The sequence below is a fragment of the Octodon degus genome, unplaced genomic scaffold (assembly GCF_000260255.1).
Source record: "Octodon degus isolate 3935 unplaced genomic scaffold, OctDeg1.0 scaffold00009, whole genome shotgun sequence".
In the NCBI taxonomy this organism is placed as follows: domain Eukaryota; kingdom Metazoa; phylum Chordata; class Mammalia; order Rodentia; family Octodontidae; genus Octodon; species Octodon degus.
Window position 1 is genome coordinate 12,593,666 of NW_004524585.1, and position 19,138 is coordinate 12,612,803.

The 19,138-nt window shown below is 55.3% G+C and overlaps 2 protein-coding genes across 14 annotated transcripts in view; one reads left to right on the forward strand and one right to left on the reverse strand.

Annotated features, from left to right (window-relative positions):
• Adora1 (adenosine A1 receptor) overlaps nt 1-10,395 on the forward strand; it is a 31,546-nt gene extending 21,151 nt beyond the window's left edge. For 5 of the 6 annotated variants that reach the window (XM_023708102.1, XM_004625372.2, XM_023708117.1 and 2 more), the window contains 2 exons: nt 8,461-9,088; nt 9,600-10,395. In XM_023708102.1, the coding sequence (XP_023563870.1) occupies nt 8,461-9,088; nt 9,600-9,620 (649 nt within the window). In that variant the 3' untranslated portion in view covers nt 9,621-10,395. Of the gene's footprint in view, nt 1-8,460 lie in introns of all 6 variants that reach the window. The other variant, XM_023708128.1, reaches the window with a different exon arrangement.
• Mybph (myosin binding protein H) lies at nt 1,904-18,453 on the reverse strand. 8 transcript variants are annotated; one of them, XM_023708091.1, is made up of 11 exons: nt 18,123-18,453; nt 17,899-18,033; nt 17,078-17,245; nt 14,710-14,798; nt 14,167-14,362; nt 13,849-13,988; nt 13,109-13,268; nt 12,069-12,205; nt 11,735-11,921; nt 11,437-11,488; nt 1,904-3,762 (listed from the first exon to the last, which is right to left on the reverse strand). In XM_023708091.1, exons 1-10 carry the CDS (start codon nt 18,370-18,372, stop codon nt 11,472-11,474), a joined length of 1,479 nt encoding a protein of 492 aa, XP_023563859.1. In that variant the 5' UTR covers nt 18,373-18,453; the 3' UTR covers nt 1,904-3,762; nt 11,437-11,471. The 8 variants fall into 8 exon arrangements, with proteins under 8 accessions (XP_023563859.1, XP_023563863.1, XP_023563862.1 ...); XM_023708095.1 differs by lacking the exon at nt 1,904-3,762 and adding an exon at nt 8,775-8,793; XM_023708094.1 differs by lacking the exon at nt 1,904-3,762 and adding an exon at nt 9,030-9,077.
• Between the last annotated feature and the right edge of the window lie 685 nt (nt 18,454-19,138).

Sequence of the window (19,138 nt, forward strand, 5' to 3'; positions counted from 1 at the left end):
CATTCATCCATTCATTCGTTTGTTCACTCAACAAATACTTCCTTCTCTGTCCTTTGCATCTTGACCTCCATCTTCCTTTCTAGGGGACACAGGCTGGAGAGTGGAATCCCTAAGACAGGGGGTGGCTTCTGGGGAGCAACCAGAACTGCACCATGGGGCAAAGAGTGTCCCAGGGCCCTCCCTCCTGCTGCCAGTGTAGCTCAGCCCTCCGTGGAGGAGGATCTGACCCATTCCAGAAGAAGGGAACCATGACCTGCCAGAACTTGCAAAGTATCTCCTCTAATCCCTCATTCCTCAGATAAGCACACAGATGCCCCCGCATAGGAAGGTTCTCCCTCTTGGCAGAGCTTGGACCAGAGCTGGAGACTCCTGACTCCCACTGCAATGAGGTATTCTAAGAGGACCGCCCTGACATCAGTGATGTGGCTCCACTCTGCTGTCTCACAGAGCCTGAGGAATTCTGCATCTTTCTAGCTTCCTCCTTCCCTGATCCTTCCCATGTACCCTGCCACCAGCAGGGATGAAGGACTGTTTCCTGTCTCTCCTACGGGAGCACTGTCTGCAGAAGCCAGAGAAGAGAGGCTTATGGGAAACTGAATAATCGGGTCAGCTTGCCCCTCCCCAACATCAAGCTTTTCCACTATGCTGGAAAAGGTATTTCCCCCCTTCACAAGCATGGTCATCTCAGGGAGGCCCCACGGCACCGGCTGTTCACAGGTCACTAAGTCTGTGCAGGTGGGGTGGGTTTTTTCTGATGTACTGGATGAGTCAGAAACAGCCACCCCAGGCAGGTGAAACCATTTGGCTCCTGTCCTTCTACCACTCCAGCCCCACTCTGAGAACTGGAGAGACCAAATCTCAGAGGGGAAAGACCGAGTTCTGGGGTCTGGGTCCAGTTCTATGAGTTTAATGTAGGTCAGGCATGCTGTTCTCCAAGAGCCACTCCTCACAGGGATATGGGTGCTGGGCCTGACCTTGAAGTAGCAGGACATGGTTGTATTCAGAGGCCCCTAGGGAGTTGTTTCAACGAGCAAAGCCTGGGTTGCTGGACAGCAGGAATATTCTGATACACTCTGGGCCCTGGGTTGGAGAGAGAATGGGTCCTTGGAAAATGTGCTCTGCTCAAATCTGAGACCTCTCCTAGACTCCACCCCTTGTAGCCTCCTCTGCATCTGGACCATTGATCAAACCCAAACCCATCTGTTTAGAGATGGCAGAACAGAGTGCAGGAGCAGAGAGGTCTCACCACAAAGCACATGGACCGTGCATGGCCCAGCTTGGAAAGTCAGTTACCGGTGGGACCTTTGAGTGTGAGGGTTTTTTTCTAGCAGCTGCTTGGAACTTTGGTCTTGGCTACTGAGGCTACACTGCTCTCTTATCAGAGGAGGGACACTCCCTGTGCTTGGAGCTGGGCCTCCCCATCACACCAAGAGTAAATCCTTTTGGGCAAGGCCTGTGCTTTCATTTTTTTTTAACCTACAGTGCCCAGAGAGGGGCTGCAAATCTGAAGGAGAGAGGTTGCCCAGAGTAGAGGCCCATTCATGAATCACATACCCTTAGGGGCTGGGGAGATGGCTCAGTAGAATATAGGGCTTCCCTGACAAGTGCAAGGGGCTGAGTTCAATCCCTGGTTCTGGAAAAAAAAAAAAAAAAAACTTAATTGTCTTTTGCACCAGTCTGTGGTATTGTTTGTCCTCAGCAAGTGACCAAGAGCTATTTCCAAGGCCCATTACACTAATGACCTAATGAGTTTATGCAGCTCTCCTCTTCCAAGGAACTCAGAGCCCCGCCCCCCTCCCCAGGTCTCACAGCTGGCTCTGGGGAGCTGACCTGCCTCCTCTTTTAGGGACTTCGGAACACCGATGTTTGAGATGGTGGGTGATGTTGCAAGACCCCTGGGGAGCAGGGCTCTGAGGCCCTAGACTTCCTGGCCTCTCCCCAGGGCGGGAACCAGACTCCCTCGGGCAATGTTACTATTAAACATTTGGCCCCTGAAGTGGAGAGTCTTTGATTGTATCTGGCTTCCTGTTCTCCTTTGGGAGGAAGAATTTCTCTGCAGGAAGTAGTTTAATAGTCTGAAAGGCTCACTTCCCTTGTCTTGAGATTCATGTTTCCAGTCACAAGTGGCTGAGATGCTTGATAAGAAGGGCGGCAAGAAGGAGGGGACCAGAGCTATGAACTACTGCTCCCTCCCCACCAAGCACAGGCCAAAAGATGGAGGAGGTGGTCTCTGGCATCCAGACTGCAGCACTGCAGATAGACGCTGGGTCTCAGCCCTGTCTTTGCGCCCAGGGCCTAGGTGAGGGGACGTGACAGAAAGAGTGACAGCCAGGCCCAAGAACCCTCCCTGTCTCACCCCTGCTCTCATACAGACCACAGTACCCTTTCCCACAGCCATCATTTAGTCTCTGTCTCTCCTGATTCACTGTGCATCTGAGACTGGCCGCTGGCTCCCAGCTTGCTCCCTCCGCTGGAGGGATGTGTGGGCTCAGTTCTTCCTGCTCACCCTGAACTGCTGAGGTCAAACCCAGGGCACAGAGATTCATAACGGAGGGCCTTCACTGCCAGAGACTGGGCACATGGGCCTGGAGCGCTGAGATGCCAACAGGGGCAGTGAGAGTAGCAAGACTAGCGAAGAGGTGGTTCTGCAGCACCAGGCCTGAGAGCCAGGGGATGAGACAGTGTCTCTGCAGCCTGGGATGAGGTTGGCTGGTGGCGACTGGACCCATGGTGGGTGTATCTGGAGGCAGGTCCAGCCAAGAAAGAGATATAATCATAGCCTGAGATGGGCTGGGACAGAGAGAGGGGTGCCTTTCTCCCTTGTTCCACCATTCCTTCAGCACTTACATTTTCCCATAACCCACTTGACACAGGGCTTAGGAAATGCAGCCAACAGGGGTCACCTCCTGATGTCACAGCGCAGGGCAGAGCTGGGAAGGAAAGCCAAGAACAAACACCTCCGGGACCAGCATGCTCCAATATTGTCCTTGCAGCAACAGTAATACCTCTCCCTTTCTGCCGAGTGGCCTTTTGGGTCCACCAAGCAGAATGCTTTAGGGCTATCTTATAGGCAGGGAAGGGCCACTGCTCTGTGCACAGGAAGTGATCTCATTCGCGAATGGGGGCAGTTCATGAAGCAAAGGACCCCTGAGGAGCTCGTCACTCTTACATTCCTGCTGGGATTCAGCAGGGCGTGGAGATCCTGCTTCTCTGGACTGCGTGTGAGAAGACTGCAGAGCCCAGATGTGGCCAGGGGAGCCTCTGCTGGCCTCCCCATGCGTAGGGCCAATGCTGGGCTCAGAGCTGCTTTGGTGCACACGATGGTAGCTACCCGGTGGCCCGGCACCACTTGTTCATCTACCACTGCAGACTTAATGTCAGGACGGACCCAGGGAACTGTAGCTGTCTGATTCAGCAGTGGGCCCCTGCAGCTGCCAGTGCAGTGGGGGCACAAACCAGTGAATGTTGTCCTCACCCACACTGTGATGACCTCCAGGGCTGGGGCCAGGCCTTCCTCACTGACCATCTCTAATTGAGCACCTGCCACTTCGTCTCTATCTCTGGCTCCCTGAGCCGGATCACGTGGTAGATCCTCAGTCAATCATTTCTGAATAAATGGCTGTATAGATTTGTTAATCCATTTCTACATGTAGTTATTCATTCATCCAGCAAACAGTTATTGAGCAGTCTTCGTAGGTACTGGGAAGCCGTGGTGCGCATGCAGAATTGGGGCTCTGTCAGCGTGGAGCTTTGTGCATTCTCCTGGAAAGAAACAAATACAACACTCAGCTGTAGAGCCAGAAAGTGAGACCACCTCTACTGGGAAAAAGTAAAAATGGCAGGAGGCTGTTGGGTGACAGGGACTATTTGTCTGGAATCTTCTCTGAGGAGGTGACATCTGCACTGAGACCTGAGTAAGGAGAGAATGCAGACCTTGGGAAATGAACCGGAAGTGCAAAGGCCCTGAGGCGCAGGGTGTGTGTCCAATGGCAAGTCTCTGCCGGTGGTGTCTAGTTCCCTGGGGAGCAGCAGGGGTTCAGTACCAGGGGAGAAGGGTTAAGGGAGACTCAGGAGGTCGTACCACCCCTCACTGTCAACAGGAGAAAAAGCCGGAGTCGTCTCTCACCCAGACAGCCACACTCAGCAGCAGGTCTCGTTCACCCCTTACCAAGTACATCCTAAAGCCACACCCGTCCACCCAGTGCCACTCCTGCCACTGCATTGCCACCTCTTCTCCCCCAGATGGCTAAAATGCCCTGTGTTGCTCTTGCCGCTGCTCACTCTGTGCCAACATGCACTCTCCACACCACACCTTGGCTTGTCTTTTAAGAACAGAGATTACATTCTATTCTTTGCTAAAAATAGCTTCCTTCTGAGCTCAGAATAAACCCCAGAACTTCTAGTATGGCCCTCTCTACCTGAGGCTGCTGTCCCAGCCCAGGTCCCTGAGGGGTGGGCTGCTCTCCTTCTCTATCTGATCCACAGCTGTCAGTTCCTCGGTTGGCCACTGCACCTTTGCTGGGGAGGCTCAGCGCCGCCATCTCTGCCTGCTGGCTCTGCAGTGGCCCCTTAGCTCCCAGCCCCTGTCTGCTCCTCTGAACTGCTCTCAGCTCCCCTGCTTTTCCCCCCTGAAAAAGCCAGCCGCAAGTGCTGCCCCTCGTGGGCTCTCCAGGTGCCCTGCATGGTTCCTGGATGGGACCTTTCACTCTGTGGAGCTCTGCTGGGCTTGTTTGCTTTCTGCTGTCCCTGTCCCCAGGTTCTCAGCAGTGCTTTCCTGAATGCCTGCCTGCTGGCCTCTGTATTTCCAAACTCTAACACCTGGTCCCCCAGTCTGCAGGGTAGAGGCTGAATAGCTGCTTAATGAATGAAAGAGAGCCATAGCTGTGTGGGCCGCCCACGAGACAGCTGCCCACATGCCTGGGCAGCAGGTACACCTGAACAGGCCACTCGGTGCACAGAGAGCAGATTCAGGAGGAGGAAAGCTCTGGGCACCACATAATCTGTAATCCGGGGAGGGTTCCTGGAGCTGCCTTCCATGTTGGGGCCTCCACCTTCCAGCATGGCAGAGGGTCCAGTAGGCCCTTGGAAGTGGGGATACCTCAGTCTTAGGAATTCCATATTGGCTGCTTCCTGGCCGAGTGGCCTTGGCTGTGTTTCCTAATCTCTGATCGTCAGTTACTGCAGCGAGTCAATGGGGGTAATAATAGTGGCTAGCTCGGAGGGTACAAGGTCAGAGCCCAGCACAAAGTACAGTGATAAATGTTAGCTCTTGTCAGCATTGCCGTTGCTCTAGTTAATCAGTGGAGCATTATTGCTGAGTTTCCTCCCTTACTTAGCCTCTGAATCTCCTTCCTTCTGTGTGGCAGCCCTGCAGGGCACTCCAGGTAGAAGCCGTGGCTTCCTCAGCCCTGTCCTCTGTGCATGCAGATTTGGGGACCTCTTTCCCCTAGCCCCCTTCTGTGTCTTTCCCCTATGGTCCCTCTCAGGGTCCCTGCCACCCCATTGCCTCAGGCATTTACCCAGTCTTTTTACATTAGCATCCTCAGTAAGATGGTATCTATTAATTGCTTCTGTGGAGTTAGCTTGGCTTTTCAAAATATGACCCCAAAAAGCAGTGCTCACCTTAGAGGTGAGATGCTCAGTTCTTGGTAGAAGACTTTGAAGGTGATAGCCTATCCTACCTCCTTCCCGTGTCTCTGAGGAACTGTCTGTCCTGTTACCCTGTGGACCCATCCCTTTTGGTGCGTCCTTGTCCCCACTGTGACCGCTCACTCCTGCAGCTGGCCGATGTTCTGACTAGATCCTTCACAGCTCTCTAGGCTGGCCAGGACTTGGGAGGAACATCTCCTAGCATTGGAGGAACCTCCCATACCCCTTCCCCAAGGGCATCTCCTCTCCACTTTCCCACGTGTAGGAGAGGTAAATGTCCCCAGGCCCCGTGAGAGCTGGCCCCATCATAGCCAAGGTCCTGGGCCCAGCCCTTTCCCACCAAGGAGAAAATAGTAAGAAAAATAGATGAGGTTGATACCCTGTGTGCAGGGTCACCCAGGGCTCAGTCCTGGAGAAGCCCCAGGAAAGCTGTAACCCCGAGGCTCTGGGCAGTTAGGAAGGGTGAAGGATGGAGGGGGCAAGGAGCACCTCTCCAGCTAGCAGTGGCCACCACCGCCCTCTCTCCCAGCTGAGACACTGGCAGGGCCCATCTTGCCTCTCTCAATAGGTCATCACTGCCCAGATGGGTGTCCTGGGTTAGATCCCAGTCCTCAGGCTGAGTGGCAGCTCCAGAGGCCACCCGATGCACGCCTGTCTCGGGCTGGCACCCTCATCGAGCGGGTCCAGCAGATTCGACTGTAAAGCAGCCAGGCATAGGGTATCCGGAGACTGCCCGACATCAGCATCTCTACTCCCCATAGCCAGCCTGGGCCCAGGAGCTGTGGGCCAGCAGAATCCTGGGATTCCTCTCTCCCCACAGGGCAGTTATGGAGCTCACCTGAGACTGACTGTGAACAGGCTTTGTAAATGACAGATGTGATAGAAATGACAGATGGGACAGGAGACAGGATATCTGGCCCTACCCTTCCGGTTGCAACTGTAGCCCAGCCTCCTTTGGTCCCTATCTTAGGGACCTGGTCCCAGCCTCCCTTGGTTGATGGCTGAGACAGTGTCCCACAGAACCACCTATGTGCCTTTGGTCTTTCCCCAAAGACTTGTGCCCAGACCTTCTTACAATTTGTTGGGCATGAGGGTAGGAGGATGCTCTAAGACCCCAGGAACCAGACCTGAGCAAGATGTTTTAACAGCATTCAGGCTGTGTATTGCTGAGCACAAGGGACACTAGAATTGTTCCAGGTGTGTGTTTGTCTAAGAGCTCAGAAGGGTGAGACCTCAGACTAAGGAATCTTGGCAGGGTGTTTGCAGAGCATTTGCACACATTATCTTTTTCAATCCTTGCTCTCTGATGTAGGCCTCATTTTATAGAGGAGGCATTGAGCTCGCGTGCTGCAGAGCTGGGGCCACCCTCTGGTCTTCCACCTGGCAGCCTGTGCCCCAGGTCCGGCAGTCATTCTGCTGGGGATTAAGGGGAGGGGCGAGCTTTCATAACAGGAGGAGTGTGGGGCTCAAATGAATGTGTCGGCTGCATCTTCTTGTGACCAGGGTGGGGAGCAGGGAGTAACATCATCCAGGGCCCTAACCTCCTTTGCAATGGCAGAGCTGTGACACGAGGGCCCAAAGATTCCTTCTCATGCCTGTCTTCTAGATGGTGCAGGAAGGAGGTATCTAGCTTCTCCTTCATAGCTGTCCCCCTTTCTGCCCCTATAGCCTGTACACAGCAGGTGGCCTTTCATGAATCCTAAGAGGTCTAGAAAAACTGACGTCTAGTGTGAGAGGACCCTTAAGCTTCACCACTGAGAAGCAAGCTGCAATGCTGCAGGCCTGGGGCAGAAGGGCACGGACTCAGAGACCACCCCCAGCACTCCCTGCCCTCATCCTGCAAGCTGTTTAAAGGCTCAGAGGGCACCCCATCCCTCTCAGGAGCAGCCCTGGAAAATAACAACTGGGCAAGCTGCAGAGAGCCAGGCTGGCACACCGTCTAAGGCCAGAGTGTGGGAGAGGAAACAAGGCTGGCTGTTGGCTGGGTTAGGTGGACAGGAAGTAGGGAGCATCCAAAGTATCAAAACCCTTAACCTTGGCCCATGGGCCGCCTCATCTCCTGCGTGTCATCAGAATGTTTTCATCTTCTTTGTGTGCCCTGACATGAAGGTTGGGAAACTCTGCCCTTGACATCATTCTGCTTGTTTCCTATGAAGAACAAGCAACCATCTGCTGTCTTATCGATTTCCTTACTTTTGTGTCACTGGTTCCTTCACCCATGGTGTGGCATGGATCTTTTTTGTTATCCATGGCCCAGAGAGCCATGACAAAAAGCACTTGATAAACATTTGCTGAATAGTGCACCCAGGTCTGCAAGATTGCGTGACTGAATGAATGAGTGAAAGTACCTAGTGTGTAGTAGATACTCAGGGAACACCGCTTTATTTCCTGGGAATCATTACCAGTAAGCTTAGGGTTGCTGTCTCATGAGGCCCGCACTTTTGGCATAAGCATGTGTAGTGATTGGGAAGGAATGGGAGGTAAAAATGGTGGTAGGAGAAGGGTGCTGGCATGGGAAGATAGGACAAGTGAGGAAAGGTTTTGACGACAGTGGAGTCAGCAGGCCCTCGTGTAACAGTGACTTGTTAATCACCTGGCTTTTTGGTGATCCATATGTTAGGAAGCACAGGGCAGTGCCATTACCTTCCATGTGACCTTGGGCAGATCTTGTGACCGTACCCCTCCTACTCTCTTGGTCCTAGATGGGGAGCAGGGCATCCTCTAGGAACCCCCCAGGGACAGATGAGACTTAGAGGGAACTTCATGACTGCTGGCTGGCAGCTTCTCACACCTTGCCCTCCTGTCCCACAGGTACAAGACGGTGGTGACCCCACGGAGGGCAGCAGTGGCCATCGCTGGCTGCTGGATTCTCTCCCTTGTGGTGGGCCTGACACCTATGTTTGGCTGGAACAATCTCAGTCAGGTGGAGATGGCATGGGCAGCCAATGGCAGCGCTGGGGAGCCTGTGATTAAGTGCGAGTTCGAGAAGGTCATCAGCATGGAGTACATGGTCTACTTTAACTTCTTCGTCTGGGTGCTGCCGCCCCTGCTCCTCATGGTCCTCATCTACCTGGAGGTCTTCTACTTGATCCGAAAGCAGCTCAACAAAAAGGTGTCGGCCTCCTCTGGCGACCCCCAGAAGTACTATGGGAAGGAGTTGAAGATCGCCAAGTCACTGGCTCTCATCCTCTTCCTCTTTGCCCTTAGCTGGCTGCCCCTGCACATCCTGAACTGTATCACCCTCTTCTGTCCCACCTGCCGCACGCCCACTATCCTCACCTACATTGCCATCTTCCTCACACATGGTAACTCAGCCATGAACCCAATTGTCTATGCCTTCCGCATCCAGAAGTTCCGGGTGACCTTCCTGAAGATTTGGAATGACCACTTCCGCTGCCAGCCAGAGCCTCCCAGTGATGAGGATCCCCCTGAAGAGAAGGTGGATGACTAGCCTATGTTGGCTCCCACTAGCCCATGTCTAACAGCCTCAGCCTAGGGCCCACATCCCCCCATCCCTCTGGTCTTGCTGGGCCTTCCACAACTGGACTTTGGCTGTGACATGGGGAGGAGATGCCCACAAAGCAGGGGCCGGTCCATAAGGAGCTAATGGTCCCCTGCATCTCGGGGACCAGGAGCAGGCTTGGGGTGGCAGTACCTGGGAAGGAACCACATGGTATGAGGCAAGAGGAAAGTGTTTTGAGCCCCCTTTCCTGCCCTACCATCCCATGCATGGTCCAGTGCTTCAGGGTTGGGCATGTCCTGGGCAGGAAGAAGCTCTGGGGATGGGTGAGGATTTTCAGGCTCCCAAAGCCACACAGGGAATCTGCTGGTCTTAGATGTTGGTGGCATAGTCCTGCCTGGGACCCAGCTTCAGGACGGGAGCGAACCCCTCCCAGGATGGGTGTGAGAAATGATGCTGTTCTCTTCCCCCTTTCTCTACTATTCTCCAGAAGGAGGCCAGGAACAGCTAAAGGGCAGGATCAAGGAACATCATTTGCCAGCCTCAAGGATTCTGCATTTTGATGATGACAGGGTCATGGTGCCTGCTGTCCTAACCCTGGGCAGCCCAAGATTATCCTTGAGAGAGGCAGAAGGGGTAGTCGGGAAATCATTTTCACATTTGCTTTATTCTCCACCAGACCCTGGGGAGCAAGGTTCTGTAGCCACCGGCCTCAAGCGTCCGCCAGGGGGCAGCACAGAGCCCCCCCCTTGCCCTGCGTTTCCAAATATCCGGAAGGGTAACTTCCTGTGTTCTGGGCCATCGCGTTCCATCAGCCCACGGTGACAGGCCTGGACTGTCCGAAGGGACACCGTTGCTGCTGCTTCTGGGGCTGATGGAGAAGAACGCTTCGGTTCTCGGGTGCATTCAGCCTTCTTCGGGATGGGATGAAGAAAGAAACATCCGGGAGACTGACTCCTGGGCTGGGTGTGGGGGCCGGGCCAGGCTGGAAGGGACCACCCTCCAGAGGGGTGGAGAAGGCTCTCACGGGCACTTAATACCCTAAATTGCCCTGGCATTTGGCTCACTTTGGGGGGACCTCAGAAACTGGAGTGCAGATGGAGGCCAGGCCTGAGGCTCTGGGAAAGATGAAGCCCCATTGTGGAAGGAGGGGTGGAGACTGTTGGTGTTGAGTTCATGGTTTCTGAGTGTGAAGACTGGCTCCAGGCTTCTACTTTTGTTGGAGGTGGGGTATCCCTGGCTTCCAGTGGAGGCCCATGTGACAAATAAAAGACCCTGAACCCTGATGGAGATAGCGTCACTTGCACCCACCCCACCAGTGTCAGAGGAACCAAGACAACCTCAGCAGAGAAGACAGAACGGGGGCAGGAAGAAGTGACAAGAGGGGGACGTGGGGGTGGCTGGAGTCAGGAGGGTGCCAGGGCGGTGTTTCTATTGCTATAGTTACACATTTGGGTAGCAAACCCTAAGTCAGAAAGCAAGGTCTAGACCACTGATGCTTAGAAAATGCCCCATGACATCTTGAGACCCTTCCTGATGGCACCTTCCTCATGGTGGCGCATTCAGATGCCCCTGCATAGTGACCTCTCAATGACGCTCACTGACACAGAGGTCCCGTGCTGGTGTCATCACGCCACACCTTTATTTGGGTGCTTCACCTCCAGTGCACAGCTCTGCAGGGTGGGCTCACCTCTGTGTCTCCTGTGCACCCTTATGCCAGGAGGCATGGCCTGGAGCCAACTAGGTCCACTCCTGGGTCCTAGATTCAGCCTTCTGGGATGGGGGCCAGGAGACCTCAGGGAGGGTTCCAACAGCTATGGCTATCGAAATGCAGGTCTTGGGCATCTACGGAGCTACATTTTGGGACCAACTCCTCAGGCCTGCAGGACCCAGCAGAGAGCAGGTCCTGCCAGAACAGCCCTGGTGTAGGCTGAGCACCACCACATGCTGGAAGAGCAGTTAGAAGTGGAAAGGTTAGCTGTCTTCCCCTGCCTCCTTCAGCCTGAGCTCTGCCTCACACAGTTCTAGATCCTTCCTGACTTACCCAGAGCCTAAGAACTGCTATGGGAGGGAAGATAGAACAGGGGCTGTTGTCTCTACTTTTAGGATGAGGAATCAGAGCCAAAGAGAATATCCACACTAAGATTGCTTGGAACCAGAACCAGACCCCTGCCTTGTGCCCACCTACTGCACCAGCCCATGTGTGTTAGTGGCTGTGACTACAGACTTAAGCCCAGACCTGGCTGCTGTCTTTTCTCCCCCCTGTGCCCTGCTTCCAGCCTCCTCTCTGCTTCCCTGCTTCCCCCAGACAGAGCAGAGCCACCTACCTTGTCTCTTCATCCCAGCCTCTTCCCGTCACTCTTCAGTGTGTGGCTGAGGCTGGAAGAGATTGTGCAGGTTAGAGCTGGGGAAGCTGGAAGGAATGAGGCACATTCAAGGTTTCCCCTCCCTCAACACAGTGGGCCATACTCCTGCTGGGAAAGCTGTGCAGACAGCCTGGCCTCCATCCTCACTACCCTTTCTCTCCCACCTTAGATTTTGCTCTGATCTGTATCTGGTTCAGTCTCCAAAGAGGTGGCCTCTGTTCTTCCAGCCACAGCAGGGTCCCTGGAGAGTGACTCTCACCTTTGACCTCCAGCCGGCAATCCACAGACGCCTCCCCCAGCACATTTATGGCCTTGCAGGTGTAGACCCCAGAGTCAAAGGGACTGGGTTTCCGGATCTCCAGGGTGCAGACCCCTTGCTCAGAAAGAGCACGGTACTTGGGGTCACCTTTGATGTCCATGTTGTTTTTCATCCAGATGATCTTGGGCTGGAGGCATGGACAGAGGAAACAAAGTCAGGGAAGGGTATGGCCTGGGACCAAGTTCTAAAGAGCACCTACAGCCTTTAGTGCAGATGCCCACAGGATTCTCCAACCCTGATGTCCCCAGCTGGGCCCCAGGCCAGGGCCCCTCACCTTGGGTGATGCTCGGACACTACAGAACAGCTGGGTGCTGTAGCCAGGGGTGGAGGTGTGGTCAGCCAGGGGCTGGGTGAATGAGGGTGCTTCTGAGAAGTCTCGCTTAATAAACCCCTTAGGTTTGACAGTGATATCTGGATTCAGGGGAGAATTTGAGGTTACAGGAGCAGAGGAGGCCTCATAAGAGTGGCCTTACCCAGGATCTTTGGGAAGCAAAGCATGGTGCCTTCAGGAAGATAGAGAACAATACAGAGGGAAGGATAGCTGGCTCGGGGCTGAGGTGGGTAGGGGGAGCAGCGAGGAATGGCAGGAAAGCCAGCGCCATGAGAGAACTTGGCAGAAGATCCCAGCAGAAGGTGGAGACCAGCAACCTGGAGATACATTTCATTTCTTTGTTTTTGGAGACCCATCTGGCTTTCTTTTTTTGAAACAAAAATTTCTTCCCAATTCTGTGCAGCTCAGTCTGGAGTTAGCGAGAGTGCACCTTCCAGAGCCCACGCAGTCTGGTGGGGAGGGCCTCTGGTGGGTGGCAGGTAGGAGGTCAGAGCTCTACATTTGACACAAGAGGATGGGGTACCTGCTGGAGATAGTAAAGCCCATATCTTCTGTGTTCATCTATGTGGTATTCTCGTTGGGCAGGGAGGTCTGTGCTTTTATAAACTTTCAGGGTCTGTCAATCACACACACATTGCTTTTCAGGGTGGGTCCTGAGGGACACTCTGCATGCAATCTAGAGACCTCTGTGGATGCGGCCATACACAGCTTTAGGATAAGTGCACAGCCACCTGAGGGGGCCTGCCTATTTGTGAGTTTGCCCTGATGTGCTTAGCCTCCATCAGCCACATCCATTACTTTCCAGTCACTCTGTGCCAGTGTGTGTGTGTGTGTGTGTGTGTGTGTATGTGTGTGCACATAACTGTGGAGTGGGAGCAAAGCAGCAAAGGATCCAGGGAGCAGTACTCAGGAGAAGCCCAGAGAGGGATATGGGGACACCAGGGACGGGGCAAGAGTCAGGATGCTTGCCAGCCCAAACCCACCTGCCTTCTGGATGTGTGCAGTCTCCTTGGTGCTGGTGGCTGTGTCGCTGAGGCCGCACAGGTTTTCTGAGAAGACCCGGAAGGAGTACGAGTTGCCGATGATGAGGTCGGAGATGGTGCAGGTGGTCGGGTGGTAGCGCTCCAGCACTGTGAACCATTGCTGTGGGTACCCCGGCTCGTCACCCTCACCTCTCAGCCCTCTTCTCATCTTCCTTGCTTATCGTGTAGCCCCCTCCTTGCAGGGCCTAACCCTGGGAGACCAACTATCCAGTTTTGAGCTCGAGGGACTTGGAATTGGGAGAAAGGGCTCCTGGCGCACTCAGATGAGCATTCAGTGAGCTCTCTACTGTTCTCAGAGAATTCTAGGGCCTTTCTATGCAAAGTGTGGCCTGCAACTGAGTAACATCAGCAGCACCTGGCACTTTCTGCAAGGCAGGAGCTGGCCTCCAGCAAGACCTACTAAATCAGAATTTGCATCTTAGCAAATTCCCAGGTGATTCCTACACGCATTAAGGTTTCAGAAACACAGCTTCAGAGACTGAACACTGCAGAGATCCCAGTCAGCGCCTCCTGCAGTCTTTGGGAGGGAACCGAGGGCTAGAGAGGCAAGTCTCACTGAGGTCACCTGGGATTCAGTTAGCAGTGGCCCTGGAGTTAAGTCCCACAACTTGTAATGGGGTGGACCTTCCCAGACATCTTGGCCACTTCCTCCCCCACCCCACTCAGCCCCGCAGGCTCACCCCTGTCTTTTTGTCTGCCTTCTGCACTGTGTAGCCCAGGAGCTCTGTGTTGCCTGTGTCCTGGGGTGGGGTCCACTCAAGGGCAGCATTGCAACCCCAGACATCCAGAACCCGGATGCTCTTGGGGGGTCCTGGCTTCTCTGCAGGATCGGAATGGGAAGGAAAGTAAGTGTGAGGCTGGGCCTGCCACAGAATGTTTGCACCCAAGATTCGGCTCCCATAAAGCTTCCTTAGCCTGCCCCCCACCTGCCAGCTGCTCTAAGGTAGAAGGGGCAATTCTGAGTCCCGGGAGGCAGCCCCTTCTCCCCTGGCCCATACCAATCACCAGGATATCAATGGTGGCCTTGGCCTCCAGGCCTTCCAGCCGCACAGTGAGCTCATAGCAGCCTGAGTCGGAGCGCTGGGCTGAGCGGATGAAGAGGATGGAGTCCTGGTCCCCGCTGCGCACACTCACTCGCTGGCTGTCCAGGGCCTGGCCATTGTGGGTCCATGAGGCTTGAGGCTTTGGCTTCCCCTGACAGGGAGGAGTACTTGGGTGAATGTGGCAGGTGCCAGACCCCATCCTGCCCACCACCTCCAGGGGTGTCTGCAGCTGTGCCCGGGAGCCTACTCTATTGGTCCAGAGCTACAAAAGCTGGAGCCACAGGTGCCACCCAGAGACAGGTCCTCCAGGTGTCTAACCTATCCTGGGGCCTGTCTGCCTACATGTTCCCAGCTGGAGAATTACAACAGAGTTGTTCGCATGATGAGAAGCCAAGATAGTCTTTGTGGTTCTCAGGAAACTGACACTTCCTATGCTCCCTGAGACATGCCAGCTTGGGCTCTCGACCTTCCTCTCTCCCTCCAAGCAAGCAGACCCACCTGGAAGGGGATCTGCAGGTTGATGGACTCTCCTACCAGGCGGATGTAGGTCTGACGAAGGTGCCGAGGAACACGGATCTTGGGGGCCTCTGCGTGAAAGCAAGAGTCTAGGCTTATCAGGGCAGGTGGACAGCTGGATGGGGCTCCTGGGACAGGGGTAAGGGACAGCTGGCGTGGGCTGCTCGACAGCCAGAGGACTCCTGGGTGTGTCCCAGCTACCTCCTCGTGAGTGCAGCACTCTCAGTGCCGAGGTGGAGGGGCCCAGATCCCTTGAGAGCCTTGGGGAACTGAGAGTCCAGAGGTTCCAGGGAGGTCAAGGCCTCCGTGGTGTGAACTGGTAAGTATCCCAGGCACTCCTGTGGCATCTCCACCCTGCCAGGCTAGGATTTGCCCTGCAGCCCAGGCATTCTCCTGCTCCAGATGGGGCAGCAGCCAGCTCTCTGTCTCCCCCTGCAGGAGGACAGGTGTCATACCTGTTGGCCTGAACTGGGGAGGGAGGCGGTGTCAGCCCTCATCCTGCTGATCCAGCATCCCCAGCACCGAGGTGCAGGACTTTCCTCTTTGTAAGACCTGGCTTGCTCATTCCTCTGGGAATATTGGAGTCTTCTCCCACCCAAATGAGGCCAGAGCAGGTATGCACCTTCTTCTTGTGTCCCCGCTTAGTCTTTAATCTCACAGTTAGGAAGGCTTCCTATTTTGGCCCCGTGCTATAGCCGAGAACCACTTTCCTGCCTACACCCTAATCCAGAACAGCCACTCAAGTCTTTGGACATTCCAAAGGGAGCTGTTGCAGTCACTGTCCCTGTCCCTGGAGGTAGCTCCTCAGTAACAAACAGGTGGGAGCAGTTGGCCGTGGCATGAAGGGCGGCCAAGGAGGCGACACTGAGAAGGAACACTGTGTCTCCAAGGATTAGCTGAGCAGGCACTTGGCTGGAGGGTCACAGGCCAGGAATGCTCTCTGGGCAGCTGCAGGGGGTCAGGAATGCTTGGCAGCTCCAGGTGGCTGCGGAGGGACAGCTGAGCAGCGGAGGATCCTGGACAGGCCCCACTCTGCCATGCCCACAAGAAGCGTGGCTGTTTCACACTTGTTTGTGGCCTCCTCCTCCCCCTGTTCTCTCCAGGAAATCCCCTCCTCTCCTGCCAGAGGAATTTTAATAGAGAAATGGGTGCTAGTCTGGCTGGCTTCTGTGGTGCTGGCCCTCAGAGGCCTTTCTGAGTCTGAGCTCCTTGGGCTCTTGGGGAAGATCTCAGACTCTCCCAGCAGGAGAGCTTGCTGCCATCCCCAGACTGTGTCAGCACAGCCATACCGCAGCTGCCGTGTGGAGCGAGCTGTGCCTTGCTCCAAGACGGGCAATGTCTGGGCTGGGAAAACCACCAGCAAAAAAGCCTTGCAGCCCAGTAGGGTGTGAATGTGGCCCTGTGGACACCTGAATCTAAGACTGTCTGAGAAGTTCTGGGCCCTTTAGGGTCTCTTGGTATTGACACACCAGCCACGACAACCTGTAGTTCTGAGCTGGCGAGTCTGACAGGCCTCAGGGATAAGAATCGCCTTGAATCCAAGCCTGACTGACCCCTCCTGTGGCCATGCTACCCTGTCTGCCTGTCTGCCTTGTCCAGAACTGCGAGGTTCTGCTCCAAGCCTCCACTGGGAGCCATCCTTCCCCCGGTCGAGGAGCATGAAAGAAGAGGGAGAAGCCCACAAGCCACCTGCTTGCCTGCGTCTCTCTTCACCCTGGGGCCTTGCGCTGTCCCCAGAGACCTGAGACCAAATGACTCATTGCCATTAACAGATTGAAACCCGATCGGTTCTGGGAGGGCAGCAAGTATAGGATTGAGGCTAATACACCCTGCAAATAGAAATATTAGCAACTGGGACGGCAGCTGGCCTCTGGGTCCCCAGCAAGCCACTACCCTCTTAGAGAAGCCTTGGTGGGCCTTTTGTAGCCCCTCTTCTTCCCAGAAGACTGTGGAGGTCACGGAAAGCAAGTCTCTGTGTTCTAGATGATGTGGAAGAATCTGGAACCCAGACTTTAGGAAATGGGCAGCAAACCAGCTGCCAGGGCTGCTGGAGGGAAGGGGGACAGATGCCCTCCCAACTTTGAGAATAATGATCAGGAAAGCTGTGTTTGCCCTTGTGGGCAGCAGGAAGCCCCTCCCCAATGCCTGGGGTAGGACCACTGGGGTAAATGGCTTCTTTGACCTCCAGAGTCCCTTGCTGCTGAGAGAAGCCACCTGACACTTTTTCCAGGAAGAAAGCACCCGCATGTGGCTTGTGTGTGTGGCTGTGGGAGGCGACATGTTTGCTCAGATGGCCTCGGCTTCTCTGCTAGGTAAGGGCTGGGAAGTAAGAGGTGAGGCTGGGCTTTACCAATGATCTCTTGGATATGGACAGGTTGGTCCAGCACAGCCGGTGGCCCAGCCCCAGCGGAGCTCACTGCAGCCACTCGTAGGAGGAACTTCTCTCCCAGCGCCAGGTTCCGTACTGTCTGCTGGGTCACCATCATGGGCCGGGGATTCACAGGCACCCACTCTGAGGCTGAGCAGAACAGAGGGTGACATAGCCAGGGCTCCCTTCTCCATCAGGCTCCCTTCCCCATGGTGATCTGGGAAAGCTGACTTCTCTCCCCAGCCCTTATTTCCTCCCACCCTCTCTGACTTCTTAGTGTTAAGTAACATCAAAGACAGCTGATGTTAGAGCTCTAGAATGGTGACCAGAAATGGGGTTGCTGAAGCCCTGGGAGGGTTTGATGCATTTACAAGATCACAAAGCAAGGCAGAGGTAGAAGCCCTGGAAAATTTGACTGTCAAGGAGGAGGACAATGGTAGCAGGACTTGGGCCAAACTTTTCCCGTTCCCTTTCCCCTTACTGTCTATTGTTCTCCACTCTGCAGCATCTCGGCTCTTTCCTTCCTACATTGCCCTCCCTAGCAGGCTCCTCTGAGGCTTTGCTTCTCCTTCCCTGCTCATCAGAGTGGTACCCAATGTCCCCACCTGTGACCCAGAAGCTCCCTGGAGCTGGAGGATCAGAGGGCTTCCAAGGTCACAGGACAGCCCCGCACTTTCAGAGGCCCCAGGGGAGCAAGAGGGGCTAGGTGGGGGTACTAAGAGGACCTCTGCTTTCATGCCCTCCCTCTGCATTGCCCCCTGCTCCACCTCCCCTGGGTACATACAAAGCTGAGCATGGCTCACCTCCCTCTCGGCAGAGCTCCAGCACGTATCCCTGCAGCCCCAGCCTCCCCAGCTTCTCAGGGGGCTCCCAGCTCACAGTCACAGAGTTGTGGCTCACATCCACGATGGTCAGCATCAGCGGGGAGCTGGGGACATCTGAGGGGAAGCCAGAGTGAGAAGAGGTTGGAGCCAGGAGCGCCCCCTGCATGCTGTCTCCTCTTCTACCCCGCCCCATCTCTGGTCACCTTCACTTGGAGGTGCAGGCTTAGTGGCTACAGAAGATACAGGAGCTGCAGGGCCTGGAAGAGCTGTGGGGGAAGGTGCCTGAGAGACAGGCTCCCGGGGCTCCCCAGCCTGCTCTTTCCCGGTGGACTCTGATGCCGCCACTTCTCCAGAAAGCCCTGTGGCAGGCACCGTGGCAGACTCCGTGGCTGACTCAGACGCTGTCTCCTCTGTGCCAGAGGCAGGAGCCTCAGAGGTGGCTTTTCCTGCCATTGCTGGGCTGGCTGCTGATCTAGGTGGAGTGCTCAGGGGTTGGCAGAGGATGGTGTGGGCCTCCTGGATGGCTAGGACACCTAGGTCCAGGCTTATATAGCTGGGAGCTGCCCCACCCCCAGCAAGCGATTCCCAGCTGTGGGGTCAGGTCAGGCAGGGGGACAGCGGGCTGGGGAGGCACCCAGGCCAGGAATAGCTCTGGGGGAGGAACTACAGGGCCCCTTGAGGAGCACACTACCTCGCCATCACCCTGACTGGATCTTAGAGCCAGGGTGGTGGTGCCAAGAGCGGGGAGGGCACCAAGGGATGAACTGGGATGTCTCTGGGGCCATGCCAGGGAATCAGGGGTTAGTAGGAGAAAGCAGCCATCTGGGGAAGGAGACAGGGCCAGCTCTGTAGGCCTGGACTTCAGGGGCCACTTGGGGCTGGGTCTCCCAGACCAGGGGCCTGGGGCCTAGACAGGCCAGACCTCCTTTCCTGTAAGGGCTCCTTGCCTTGCCCCTGAGGACCACACGGCCCTGCTCCACACAGTCCCTGAGGATTCCCACTTGTGCTATAGGAGGTTGAGGGTCCAAGAGAGGGAAGCAATGGAGATGCCCATGGGGAAGGCTGGCCTGATGAAGGTCCTCCAGCAATGGGACCCCAGGAGGCAAGGCTGTCTTTGCCTGTTTTCTGTGGCTATCACAGAATGCCACAGATGCGGTAAGCAGCAGTTTGCTTGCTTGTGACGCTGGACCTGGCAAGTGGAGCAGTGTGGTGCCCACAT